Source organism: Physeter macrocephalus, chromosome 9 (assembly GCF_002837175.3).
Source record: "Physeter macrocephalus isolate SW-GA chromosome 9, ASM283717v5, whole genome shotgun sequence".
Classification (NCBI taxonomy): Eukaryota; Metazoa; Chordata; class Mammalia; order Artiodactyla; family Physeteridae; genus Physeter; species Physeter macrocephalus.
In genome coordinates, this window is record NC_041222.1 from 96098321 (window position 1) to 96112971 (window position 14651).

At 42.7% G+C, this 14651-nt stretch overlaps 1 protein-coding gene across 1 annotated transcript in view; it reads right to left on the reverse strand.

The window, feature by feature from the left end:
- Positions 1-685: 685 nt before the first annotated feature.
- The window catches only part of EBF2 (EBF transcription factor 2), a 194055-nt gene continuing 180089 nt past the window's right edge, over positions 686-14651 (reverse strand). The window contains exons 15-16 of the mRNA XM_007127693.2: positions 6836-7003; positions 686-1294 (exon numbers count right to left, since the gene is read on the reverse strand). Of these exons, the coding sequence (XP_007127755.1) occupies positions 1263-1294; positions 6836-7003 (200 nt within the window). The 3' untranslated portion in view covers positions 686-1262. The remainder of the gene's footprint in view (positions 1295-6835; positions 7004-14651) is intronic.

Consider the following 14651-nt stretch of genomic DNA (forward strand, 5'->3'; position numbering starts at 1 on the left):
AAGAAACAGAGTCACCGTCTTCAAATCAAGTTTCTGAAGTTCTGTGGGGCTTAAAGCTCTGTGCTGAACCAGGTAGCCAAAGAGGAGGGGGGGAGGGGCTCTGAAAGGGAGATTCCACAGAGGCCACTTGGTTGGGAAAGTCGCATGGCTTTGGCTGTCTTTAAGGTGAGACCCGTCTTTCCCTGGGATGCAAAGCCGGGGACACACTAAAACATGGGAATTCTCTGCACTGCTCAGGGGAGAATGTTGAATGCTAATATAAATTTTAAAACTTATGTATTCACGAAGAGTGAATACCTAAAGGGACATGTAGACTATTTAGAAAGCAGACGGAGCTGGGCATGGATTGATGGGTTTGAGTATTTGTGTACGTGCATGGACTTGCATCATTGTTTCTGCATCGGGTTGTTCTACATAAGATACATGTTCTTGCCTGTGGGTCAGTAAAATGATGGAAAAAGAGGGGGATGCGGGATGGGTGATAAGAGTCTAGTAAGTAACTGCAGTAATAATCACACACCTTTTAAACTTGTTACTACATGTTTGCATCACTTCCATTTTACATCAGGAAGAGAAATTCCTCTCTCTTCCAAAAAGGTCTTAATTTCTACCTCTACTTACAATAAGTTACACGTTTATTTATTTAAATAATTGTAAAACATTTTAAAATTTTTCCCTTTTTTTGTTTTTTTGTTTGTTTGTTTGTTTTTTAAAGAGATTAAACTATAAGCAAACACACATACAACAACATTTCATCATTCAATTCAGGTTTCATTTTAAGAAAGTCTTCCATGCTGGTACCCTGTTTTGTTCAATTTTTTTTTCTGCATAAACTAAATTGGTATCTGAAAGGCTTCATAGAAAATAGAAACTTTCAACTTTTTTTTCCTACAAAGAAAAACAAATAGTATCCAAAATATTAAGCATGAATCGTTTGCCAATTTTTTTTCTTAAATATTTTACAAACATAGGAAGGTGGTTCTCATAATGTTCATAACAAAGAATTGCATTTCTGCTCTTAGCACTGACTACGTCAATGACATCTTTTGTCCCTGTTCCCAGGAGGGTCAGTTTGTGTAGTTACCATCATAGCTACACAAGAAACGTGAGACCAGGTAAGAGGCAGCTCCTTGCAAACCCAGATCTGTCCATCATGTTCACTTGGGGCACAGCTTTCCCCAGAGAGCTCCTAGTGCTTTCTTCATTATTGGTCCATCAGAGTAAGCAGTTTTGTGCTATAAGAAAGCAGTTCTTCCTCTTCTTTACATCGGGGGCACGACAAGTCCGGTCATGGCTGCAAGGGAAGAGTGGCACAGGCATGAGACTTAGAGATTCTTTACATTAAGGTCTAGAAACCAGAGAGAGGGGCGGGGCCGGGGATGGACAGTCTGGTACCGTCCAGGGCGATGGTGCCCTCAGCTGATATGGGAACCCATTTTCTCCAGGTCTGGTCTAGCAGACAAGTCAATGAGAGGCACCAAAGCCTTACTGAATCACTGAAACATAAACAAAGCTTGTTGAAGTTTTGCTTGGGAGGCCGAAAATTATGTTTTGCTGTACATTAATGGGTTGTATACATGACATAAGAGACATAAACATGTAAACTAAATTGTAATATATGTCTAATATATTTTTCACTATTAAGACTAAAATAATTTCTAGATTATATGGTTGGAAGAGGAAGATAAATTCCAGGTGCCAAGCCCATTGAGTTACTAGGCATCGTTTATAACAAATCGGACTTTCTATCCATCCTAGGTTTCTATCCATCCTAGCTGAAATTGGATGAGTTGGTTTTTCTTTTTTTTTCCTAACGACCTCATCTTCCTTTGGGGCTCACGGCTGTGTGTGATGTCCATTCACTACGGGATGCTGATCCACTGGAACAGAAGACTTAATTTAGTTCCTAATTTGGGAGTCACCCCGATCTCTACTCTTCACCCCCAATCCAAGCGCAGTGTCCAGCGCCCCTGTGTCAAGAGCATACGGAAAATGCCTGTCTGGGTGGCATCAGGTCCAAGGTTTCCCCTCGATATGAGAAATAAAGCAGCATCAGCACAGTGTGGAAAAATCACACAGCAAAACGCAACCCTCTGGCCTTGGCTTTCGGGTGATGAACCCATCGGATTTTCACATCCTTGGAAACTGGCAGAAGAGTTTCCTTGTGTCCAAACTTCACACTGCATCTAGAATTCGATCCTGGGAGTTTTGTTGTCTAAGCCTCATCTAGAGGGCTTATCAAACATCATAGAAGCATTCTCCTGAACGGTGCTCACCAACCTGATAAGCAAATGGACAAAATTCTTCCTGCTTCTTCCAACCTCTCTCTCTCCCTCCCTCCCTCCCTCCTTCCGTCCTCTCTCCCCCACCCGTCCCTTCCCCTGTCCCTCTCCTCTTCCCTTCCCTCCCTCTACCTCGTCTCCCGGCCAGCCAGTCTTCTCCGGCAAAATTGTCAGCCATCTATTTCCCTGACCATACAGCCTTTATTGAATGTTTGTGAGATCCAGATTAAGGTCTTACACAGCGAGCAAACCCTTAATTATTTCTGCCTGTATTACTATATATTGAATCGATGTAACTTTTCAATAAAGGCAGTTCAATTCTGGACACTCCCCAGTGATTTGGAGATATAGCAACCCTGGTAATTATCCCAGAGTGTAGGAGGTATTTTATTTTATTCTATTTTTTTTTTTTCCTGGAGGGAGCTGGAAAACGAATCTGGCACATAGTGCGTACTATTATCTCGACGATCTATACTCGTCCACTGTGAATGCCTGATAAATGAGGTAGAAGGTGGGGAAAATGCATACTGCCTGTATAGCTCCTCAGCAGGAGGTTTCGGGCTCACGTTTTCAGCTTTAACTTGTCTATCACACTTCAGACTCATCGGCCCCTTCCTTTTCCTGCATCCTCAGAGAGTTATCTAAGGAGCTTATTAAAAGGGCAGAGCCTCTCCAAGAGCAAGACCCACTGCATGACTGAAGAACAGCAGATTTCATGGCTTTTCCTTCTTCTGGTTCTCACACCAGGCACTGCGTGGGCTGCACGCTGCTCCTTGGTGACCCTGACTTTTTGCTTGTAGAAACCGTAGCCAACAGACAGAAAGCAGCAGTTACTGGGGAGAACCCTTAACTGCACTTTGTCCAATTTCTTTTGACCTTTGACATTTCACGGGAATGTAATAATCCCTCTTTGGTCCAGGTGGAAAGTTGGTACGGGCGAACGGTGAAGAGAGGACCCATACTCCTTCTGTCCCCGGGGAGACAGCGGGCTGTCACGGCGCAGGCTCTGGGGTCAAAATGTCTGAGTGCAAGTCATCAGTCACTGGCTGTGTGGCCCTGGGCAAGCTCCTTAACTAAAAATGGTGATACCAGTATGACCTTCGCCTTTGGGTCACACGAGAGGCTGGAACAAGATAATTCCTATAAGGCACTTGGTTCAGCACCTTGCACGAGGGATCCAGGCACAGTCAGCGAGTCTCGGAGAGTGTTGGCCGCACGGTCCCTGTGCAGGTGACTAAGACCACCTCACCTTAGAGCAGGTGGAGAGAAGAAACTCCCTCTCAGCCTGTGATCACCCTCCACCTCAGGCCACATTTACACTCTCCCACTGTCCCTAAAGAGATGGAGCGTCCTGCCACTCAGCCCCCGTCACCCCAGGATCCCTTCATTCAGTGATTGCAGGCAGTGCATTCAAGGTCAGCGTGGCTCTCTCCCTCTCTGCACCAACGGGACACCTGGTGATGCTGGACCTTGAACTGCTGGTCACCGGTCCAAAATGAGGAAGAACCAGAGTGAAGCCTTCTGGAAGGCATCCTTTGTCAGCTCCAGCCTCTCTCTGCTATATGAAACGTCCTTCACCTCTCCTACTTCTTCGCACACGTTGCTTCTCAACCACCTTGGGATAGAGCGATCACTTCTCCTGTTTAACAGACTAGGAGACTGAGGCTCTCAGGTGATAGTGACTGGTATGGATGCACTGGTACAGCCTGCAATGTCTGAAGTCAAGTTCCGTGTTCTTCCCACGTCTTGGAGGTTCTCCTCGGAATTCTCTCCTATCTCTCCACACACTACTTTGTATTTTCATAGGTCTTTGTTTTTTAGTCTCCAGCTCCTAATTTAAGTGTTGTTGTCTCCTTCCCCTCCTCCTTCTCCTCCTCCTCCTAAAGGTTAAAATCACCAGGGAAATTCGGAGGGACCTCAAAGAGGCTCAGGACTTCTCAGTGATTCTATAGAAATGAACTAGAGCCCAGGACCTGTGTCTGTGTGTAACCAGCTCAACTGTCACTCCTGCACACACAGTTAAGAACGTGCTGCTCAGACACTCTGTCGCTGGTAGTGACAGAAGCTCGCATGGCTGAGGACCCTAGAGGGGGTCTTCTGGCTCTTTCAGCTGCTGCTGCCTCCACCAGGAAACCTTGCTGTGACCACACAGACCGTTCCAGCTCTTTGGGACAACCGCACCCTGACCAGGTGACACCACAGGGGCCCTTGGCATGCAGCCACTAGCAGGGTGGGGATTCCAGGCCATGGCTGCCAGTGAAAACTTTGTCCTGGCCTCCCTGAGGGCTGCAAGCTGGACAGGCCCCACAGATGGGTCTCCCTGGACAGCACAGACCCAGAAGGGTCTGAGTCAACCAGCTCTGCTCCCCTGACTCAGTCCCTGCGTGAGAGAGGGGCTGGGGGAGGGGTGGCAAGTGGCAGTCAAGTTGCACTTTTCTTCCTCAAAGTGAAGCTGAAGATATTTGCAGGAGTTGCCTGGAATGAAGGAAGGGCTGCACCCCTCCTGTCCTGCTCCTGCGCCTGTGCTGGCCCTTGTCCTTAGTCTTTCTTGGGCCTCTCACTCTGCATTTCCCCAACGAAACCTGTGTGGCCCCCACCAGGTTTTTTTTGTGTTTTTAAAAATTTTTTCTTGGAGTCTAGTTGATTTACAATGCTGTGTTAGTTTCTGCTGTACAGCACAGTGCATCAGTTATACATATACATATACCCACTCTTTTTGAGGTTCTTTTCCCATATAGGCCATTATAGAGTATTGAGTAGAGTTCCCTGGGCTCTACGGTAGGTCCTTATTAGCTATCTGTTGTATATAGAGTACTGTGTATATGTCAACCCCAATCTCCCAGTTTATCCCTCCCCACCCTTACCCCCTGGTAACCATAAGTTTGTTTTCTGCATCTGTAACTCTATTTCTGTTCTGTAGATAGGTACGAGTTCCTTTGTACCCTTTTTTTAGATTCCACATATAAGCCATATCATACAATATTTGTCTTTCTCTGACTTACTTCACTCAGTATGACAATCTCTAGGTCCATCCATGTTGCTGCAACCCTGCCAGGTTTAAGGGACATGACAAAAACCATAGTACTTAGAAAGGGGAGTCATATTGCTGAAGGGGAGATAGATAGGGAAGGGGAATATGCAGCAAAAATTCAGCAGTTGTTTTCCTATCCCAGTCTGGAGGTGAAGCCATCGTGGGAAAAGTTCTGAGCATGTCCCCTAATGACAGGCTAGAAACCACTGGTCTTTGTTGGGAGGTGTGGCAGGTGGAGACACTTAGCTACAGGCTGAGCCTGTTTCTCTCTGGATCTGACATCTGGATAAAAAGCAAATACATATATATATATATATATATATATTTCTTTTTTCCTTCAGATATACAGATGTTTCCAACTATTCCCATGCTGGGCGGCATGTAGACCCAGCTGCTTTGTCTAGTTAGAAGCAAAAGAATTTTTAGGGGCTCTTCTGAGGGCTGGGCTTTCAACTCTTATTTCACAGTTTGTCTGTCAAGTCACTTGACTTCAAGGAGGTACCATCGCTCTAATGGTAGAATGTGTCAGGAACCTGACATACCTCCCAGAGCTGTGCTTGGCCACAACGGGTGACTGCACCCCCACGGGTGTCCCCAAAGGCTCGGGAACCCCTGCGCAATCATAAAGCCACTAGGCAGATGCCATTCCAGGGACAGCACAGCCCATTCGAGGCTCTGCTGACCTCAGAGGCTTTGATCCACGAGGGGTTAACCAAACCTCTGCCCTCTTTGGTTTTATCCAGCATTGCTTGTCGTGAATGTTTTCATGTCAAGACGCAGGGAGCAGGCTAAAAATAATGTGGGTCGTTAAGCTCCCTGGCGTTCAGCAGTTTCCAATTTGCTCTTTTGCCATCAGCTGCCTCCCATTCACAATGAGATGATTAGATTCTCATGTACTCATCACATTCGTGCTATGTCATGTCATATTATATTTTAGGACATTGCTCAAAAATGGATTTGACGGGGGATATTAATGTTTGTTCTTAGACCCAGTAGGTCTTTTTTTCTTTCTTCCCTACCCCACCCCTGATCAGGCACCTGCTATCAATTTGACCAGCATGTAACCAGAATTCTCAGAACTTGCTCGTTGCTGCTGGTGGATCTTGTCCATTCGTGCCATGGGACTGGGAATGCACTGCAGATGGCAAGCTGATTCGGTAAGCAGTAGTCACCATGTGGCATCTGCTGTGGTGGCCAGGCACCTTCTGGGAAATGGTGACATGGCCTTGTGAAAAGCAGAGGTCTGGGGAGTCCAGTGCTCCTAGAGGGTATATATGACCCCACCATAGTTAATTTGTGTCCTTGCAGAGTTGTCCGACTTCTCTGTTATTCCCCCATCTTGCTCTTGGATAGAGAACTAGCCCAGTTGTACAAGCCATTCGGGTCTCATGATGAAGACACCAAAGCATCTCCTTGTAGGTAAATGGCTAGAGATACAGAAGGATGCTGCGCTGTTTGCTCTTACTTTGCTGACCCCGTGGCACATGTATCATGCTGATGCCCAAGGTGCTACTTTGCTTACCTCTGAATCCATTTCCATTGCCACTGGAGCAAGCAGGTGAAGGGGAGCCTTGGGGCCTGATGACAGGGGCAAAGGCACTCTTCTGTTTGACAGCAGGAAAAACTGAAGAGGAAAATGGGAGGATGGAGGACGTGCTGGAGGATCCAACAGTGGGACTTGATGACATGACTGGAAAGCAAATGCACAATCCTTTTTTAGAAAGAGAAAGATCTAGGAGTTAAGTTCTTTCTTGAGTACATATACAACCTCTACACATTGATTGAGAAATTACGAATTTATTCCAGGCATTGTTCTTGATTCCAGGGATTCAAAAAGAAGTTGAATGTGACAGTGTCCCTGCCCTGTCCCATGGGAGGAATAAACAAATAAAACAACTAATAGAGTCATTGTCCTACTGGAGGAGCGTACATGACGCTGACGTACAGCGGGCAGAGTGCTCTTCCGCCTGGAAGAGTCAGGAAAGTGTCAGCAGGAGATGAAATTGTGATGATAGGTCTTAATCCACAAGTAGAAGCTCGACAAGAGAAGGCTAAGACCAACAACTGAAAAATTATCACGTCTACTAAAAAACAGAAACCTCTTTTTTTACCCTAAAAAGTAGTCCTGTCTGTCTGGGAGCCATGTGCTTCCCTGGCAATTCGAAGGGCACCAGAGGTTTGATCTGTAGGGTTGGCATCTTCTCTGAGTGCACCATCTCTATGGGCCACTTCCTCATTAAATGTAAAAGTTTATTAACATTTAAGAGATTACCTCCTTCTTCCTCTACTTTCAGAGCTCCTGGGAAGTAAAGCTGCAAGTCAGCCTCCTCTGATGTGATGTGTAGAAGAAAATACCAATATTAACATTAAAGTGACTTAAAGGAAGCCAAAAACTAAGTGTTGTGGATTTCCAGGAAAAATAAAGGCAATTTACACAACGAAGGGCCCCACGTCTTAACGTCAGACACGCCACCAACTCCCATCATACAAGCAGATAATCTTCTCCTAGGTCCAGCTTGCTCGAGAAAGGGGTAAACTGGAGTTCACAAGGGTAGAATTGTTCGAGATAGCATTTTATAGTATAAGGTCAAGTTTGAGGGGCTCATTTTAGCATAATGTCCAGAATTCTGAACTGTCGAAGTCACATGACTTGGTAAAAGAATTACTGGAATGTAATGGCAAAGGCCATGACAAAGGCTAGGAGTGCTGACTTCTGCTTCATAGCATCAGTGGTCCAGATACTCCACAAAGTAAATCTGAAAGTGAGAACATGAGTGCGAGTTATGGTTCAAAGACCAAGTACAAGGTGAACTGAAGGTCCAGTGTTCTGATGTCCTGTGGAAGACTCCATCCCCATCTCCCCCCTCTCCGTATAAAGATAGATAGACTTTGGGCTGCGTTCACAAATTGCCTATATGAAGCAATCATACAGCGTACCTCCAATATGATGTCTTTTACAGCCGTACGACAAACCAAAGACTTCAAAAAAAAAAAAAAAGAGCTTTAGCTAAAAACTTCTTATCCTGAAGTGGTCCTGATTTAAAGGGCAGTGCAGAAGGAAGCATCCGAATACATCTCGGTCTTTCCACAAGTAATATGAATCAAAAGAAAAAAATGGTGGTATCGATATATATAGAATGAATAAACAAGGTCCTACTGTGTAGCACAGGGAACTACATTCAATATCCTGTGATAAACCATAATGGGAAAGAATATGAAAAAGAACGTATATATGTGTATAACTGAGTCACTTTGCTGTACAGCAGAAGTTAACACAACATTGTAATTCAACTATACGTCAATAAAAAAATTAATTAAAAAAGAAAAAATTGGAAAGGAGGAAAAAATCCTTAAAGAATCTCATGTAATACTTGAAGATGCAAATGAAGAAGAAATCTGGCTAATTCACTATTGTTATGGGAGAGGACACAGGTTTAAGCCCTGAGAATGGATCTTATTTATAGTTCTAAGTCAATCTCCTCTTCTAGCCTTGGTTTTAGCATCAGTGAAATGGGTGTGTGTGAGCAGCGTGGGTGGGTGAGTCCTCTCCTCTTGCTGTAAGTCACAGAATCAGAGGCCAAAGACTCAGGAGCCCGATTCTGACCATCATCCAATCTCTGCCATACTATGTGATCCATGCGAGCACCAAAATGGCACCTTGGTTTCTGAGTCTGCAATAGCAGAATCTCCCCTCATACACCATGATAGAGGAGGGTTTTTATAATGTGAATTAGACACACACACACACACACACACACACACACACTCAATTCCATGTACATTCAGCATATGACTCACTTTTACAAATACTTCTTTTCTAGTAACAGATCTAAAAGCATGCTCATTAGCATGGCCACCTCTCAGTGGGAAAGGAGTCACTTCAGGCTTCACCAAGTGGTGTAAAAGAATTGTTACAGAGTTGAATAAGCACAGAGCTGTAACATGCCCATTTAAAATATTTTTAACAATTTTTGTAAAATGTCAAATTACATCCAAATTTAAAATTTAATGCAGCTATAACAAAAATCCGAAAGGAAACTTTAATCTGTGTGTGTCAACAAACGTAACTTCTATATTTATCTATTTAAGACAACAACAACACTGTTAGAGCCAGAAAGTTTTCTTCAAAAAAATTTTTTTAAGGAGGCATCTGTCTTCTTAACACATATTAAAGCTTATGATAAGCCTACACAAATGAAATCAGTGTTATACTAGCATAGAAATAGGCAGACAAATCCTTGGCGAAAATAGAGTCCAGAAACAGACCTGAGTATACATGAGAATTAGAACTTAATAAAGGTGACATTTCAAATTAGTGGGGAAATAAACACATGGGAACAATACGCTAGCCATTTGCAGACAAAATTTAGAGTGCTTCCTCGTGTTAAACACGAAAGTAAATCTAAGTGGATTAAACAGTTATTTGTAAAAGCAAAATTATAAAGGAGCTAGTGCAAAAATTAGGAAGTTATGTAATTTACCTAATCCTTTCAACCCCAAAACCTAAACAGAACATCATAAGACATGACAAAAATATTTCTGTAACACATACAGAAAAGGCAAATGACAAATTAGGGAAAATATCTGTCATAATTATTTAGATATATTCAGATTCTCGGTAGCTAATAAAAGTTTTTATAAATTAATCAGAGAACATCCCACTAGAAAAGTGGGCAAGGGAAGTGAAAAGGAATGTCACAGAAGGAAAAATGAAAATGACCAAAAGGCCTTTATAGACCTATAAATGGTCAAACCGATTAGTAATCATATGCAAATTAAAACAGTAATGAGATGTTATTTTCCACTTGCCAAATTGATATAAAGATTAAGAAAAAATTAAGAGGGCAGGGAAACAGATCCTATTCCTTTTCTAAGGGGAGTACCAACCTCTCTGGAGGGATTTCAATGATATGTATCAAAGTATTTGAAAATGTGCATATTTTTAACCCAGTAATTTAATTTCTAGACATTAATCCCAAGAAGATAATCATAAATTTGCAACAACAACAAAAAATCCAAGGGCGTTTTTATAGTCTTGAAAAACTGGGAAATAAGTGAAGTGACCAGCAATAGGGTAAACTATATTAGGTCCATAAAATGGAACACTATGCAAACATTAAAACTAATATTGGAGAAGAATATTTAATGGCGTGGAAAGATACGCCTCCTCAGATGACTAAAGCAGATTACATAATAACATAAACAACGAGCCCACTTTTATTTTTTAAAAAATACACAAAGCAAAAGTCTAGAAGGATGTGATACACATCCAAATTTTTAATGACGATATCTGGCTGACAAAATTGTGAAGATTCTTACATTTCTTTCTCTTGTCTATATTTTCAAAATTTCCTACAATGAACGTGTATTACTTTTGATGTAGCAGAAAGCAGCAAAAGCTGTTAAAAGAAACAAACGGAAAATCTCTGTTTCTTTGGGATGTTAATGTGCCTCTTTGATCTAAGGCTTAACTGCCTGCAGACAAGGTTGTCTGTTACCTGTTCTTTCACAAATTCCTGGGAGAAGCTTGTTGATTGTAGTTAACTCTGCAATGCAAACGCCACGCCTAATATCTGTTCTCCATTCTTAGGACACAGGTCTGCACTGATGGATTTTATGGAGCCTAGCTTCGTATCTGTGACTGAGAATTTTGCCATTTCTCTTCTGCTCTCTTTTTCATTGATCTTATGGCTGAAACCCATCAGCTGTGCATCAGAGCAGACGCTGTAATTTTCAAAATGTATCTATCCGTAACTGCAAGGCTATACTTTAAAAGTTAACCATGGTTATCTCTGCATAGAAATAAAGTGTGTCATTTTTCTTTTCTTTTTTACATGGGCGTGCTTTTCAGTGCGTCTACAGTGGGAATGTTACAATTGTCATAAGATATTTTTTTTTCCTTTCTGAAGAAAAAGACAATAGAAATACACCAAAATATTAACAAGGTGGTTTTTTACGATGGGAGTATACTTTCTTTTAAAAACTATTTCCACGTGTCCTTAATGTTCTACCATAATCATTTAACACTCTACGACAGAAAATGTCTGGATATTTATTTTTGAAAACATGAAAATATTGAGGCCTGGGACAGACTCTAAGACTATATAACTGAAGTAGGAATCCCTGAGGCCAGGTTGGATTCTGTCTGTATGGATCCTGTTCCAAACTTTGCATGTGCTTGGTGGCTACTCTACTTTGGAAGAAGTGGTCCCTTGGGTGTTGCAGGCTTGTTGAGCAGAACATCTTTGGGGACACCAGAGTGTACTGTTTTAGGAAAGTTGATCACACGTACTTGAAATTGAAAATTTCTCTGGACACCTCTCTCTGTGGACAGAGGCCAAAGTAAAGGCAAGCACTTCTAGCCCAGAAATCGCCGTGAACATGGGGAGTTAGTTAAGGAAAAACCGCTTTTCTTCTTCTAAGGATTGAGTGGCTTTTGCACCGTCCCAGCTGGAGCTCACCAGGCACACATCCTCCTTTGCATCGAGCCATTGCATTTGTTGGCGCTAAGGGGTCTGTCAGCGTTTCATTATAACCTCCTATTGTCAGGGGTTTAGAATTCAGCCATAAAAACTTGCACTGAGCTGGAACTTGGCACATACTGCTACCGCCAGGAAGTGAAGTTTGTATGTGAAATTGAAAAAACATCTGTTTGGCCATTTCTGAAGTGGTACGAGAGCAAAAACAGTAAAGATGCAGGTTTTTGATACTCTGCGTTGGCCGTCACGCAAGTCACCTTGACTGAGAGGTTTGACTTTATTTCTTTTTAACGTCCCTGGCAAGTGACTGCTCCATGGCATGGCCCAGCCACATCAGACTAGTTTAAAAAATAAAATGAAAAATCAGAGAAGGGTGTTTTCAGACACAAGCAACTGAACTGACGAAATGGCATCCCCCTGAGCTTTTAAATTTTTTTTATTTTAAAAAATTCTTTTGTATTTCCCAGAGAATTTGAGACTTAGCTGGGTAGAAATACAGGTCACGTGCTATTGTAATGAACTCCATAGGGTATTCAGTATTTTTGCAGTAGGGGATTTTATTGTAATGAATGCACTGTTTGGAATTCCATTCCCAGTCTGCAATTCCTTCAGACCATTCCTCAGAGAAGGAAGGTGCAAGGGGTCTCACAGACCCAGTAGGAACCAAGAGGACATTCTCTGCTGTGTTTCCCACTCCCTTTGGGCAGGGCACCTTCCTCTTTCTATTTTGTGTATGCTCTCCTCTTGTTTTAATGGGTGACTTGAAGACAGGGTGTTACTGTTTTTCTTGTGGCAGTGCGATTGACTGATCAAGAAAGGATAGTGGAAGGATGTTGTCACTTGCTGGAGTGGGAAGGGTCCCTTTCTACCGAATGAATTATCTAGTAAGATACATCAAGCCATCCGCACCAGATGGGCAATTTCATCCATCCATTCACCCTCTCTCTCTCTGTCTCTGTCTCTCCACCCACACCCCACCCACTCCTTCCTGTCTTTTTTTTCTCTCTCCCTCACCCATCACCACACTAAACACTATATTGTTTTATTAACCATTTTTGATCTACAAAAATGAGAATTTCACACGGTTCAACCATGTATGTATGATTGAACATATGAAATTACACATTTTGGAAATAAAAAAGAGGTGGTTTCACACGGCTCAGCCTAATAATGTGTTATAAAGACACGAAATACTTTTTAATATTATTGAATAATTTTAAAACATGATATCCTGAATCTGATGACCTATGATCTAGCCACATTTTTACTGTTTATTGGCAATGAACCCTTGAGTAAGTCATTTAATAACCCTTCATATCTTAGAAGGGAAAATGATGATGATACTAGTATAATAAATTATATTAATAAATATATAAACATGTAAATTACATACATAATTATTATGATAATTATTTCCATATTATATGGTTGTGAGGATCTGATTGGACTCTATGTGTGAACATGCTTTTTAAGCTGTAGGGTGGAATGTGATTGTAAATTACTCTTAACTGTTGTGACCGTTATCATGGGACATTATTTACACAACGGCTCTTTTGCCCTTGTATCACTTGCAGGGGCTGTTACAGATGTGGTCCCTTCTGCACATAGGGTACCGTCCCCACAAGGATGCATGGGAGAAATCTCTCCAAGGTCTCAGCCACAGAAAAATCAGGTTTCTCTTGAGCAGCTGCTACTACTACTACTACTACTACTACTACTACTACTACTATTGCTACTAATAATAATGTGTGGACATAAAATTTTATAACAAATAGTGTTTGTCTCTTTGCTTTACCATCTTGTAAGCCTCCAAACCAAATTAGTGACTCCCTTGAAGAGACAAAACGGTATCCATACTAACCCTTGGATTGATCTAATTTTCTGATACATATTTTTTTCTTTTATCTGTTTCTTATAGTTTCTATTTTACACTTTCATACTACCCATCTGACTATTACTATTCCCCCAGAACATTTTTGGAACAAGAGAAGGTAAAAACAAGTAAGTAAATAAATAAATAAATGAAGCAAGCAACAGTGTGTTTTCCTCGGTCCCTCTGATCTCATTGATCTAATTGGCCATCTGACAGGACACCATGAAGAACTCATGTCTTTGCAGCAACGAGATTTTAGTTGTCCTGGGAGAACCAACCTCTGCTGCTTGGCTACTATATCTTCACCGCACGTAGTAGAGTGTTGCGTGTAATGAATTGAACAGATAACCCAGAAGTAACTCCTGGATGTGTGTCCCCAGGGAACCACAGGCCCAAAGGCTGAGAGCGGTGGCCTCCAGACCCTCGGCACCACTTCCCGAGCTGCGGTAGAAATGGCCTCGACCCGCCCTCGTTCCTGGCACGAGGGAACCGCTCTGGGCAGCAGAGCCTTGCAACAAGGTACAGCATTTCAAGGACACTCCACTCAGTCACTCAGACTCTCCACGGTGGCTTCTCCCCCAGCCTGAAATAGTCCCTAAGTAGCCTCATCTTCTCTGAGGCTCCTGGGCTCACTGTGCAAGGTCCCAGCTTAGCCCCCAAAGCCACCCGCACGAGTTTTCATAACTTCCTAGAACGTCTAGCTTGCTGCTGGCCCACAGATTAGGATAAGAGCTTCTGTCCCCATGTATTACACTGTCACCGGCAGTCAAGTTCCGTCTCTCTGGAGGTACATAAGGGAGGGGAGAGCCGTGTAACAAAGTGAAGAGGGAGATGGTGTGTTACACAGCATCACCTGAAGTCACCAGCTCTGTGTCCAGATTCCTGTCCTGCTCCACTCTAGCTGTGTGATCTTGCACAAGTCAGTTAACTGCTGGGTACCTAAACTTCCTTGCCTATACTGACCTCAGAGAATTCTTGTGAAGATT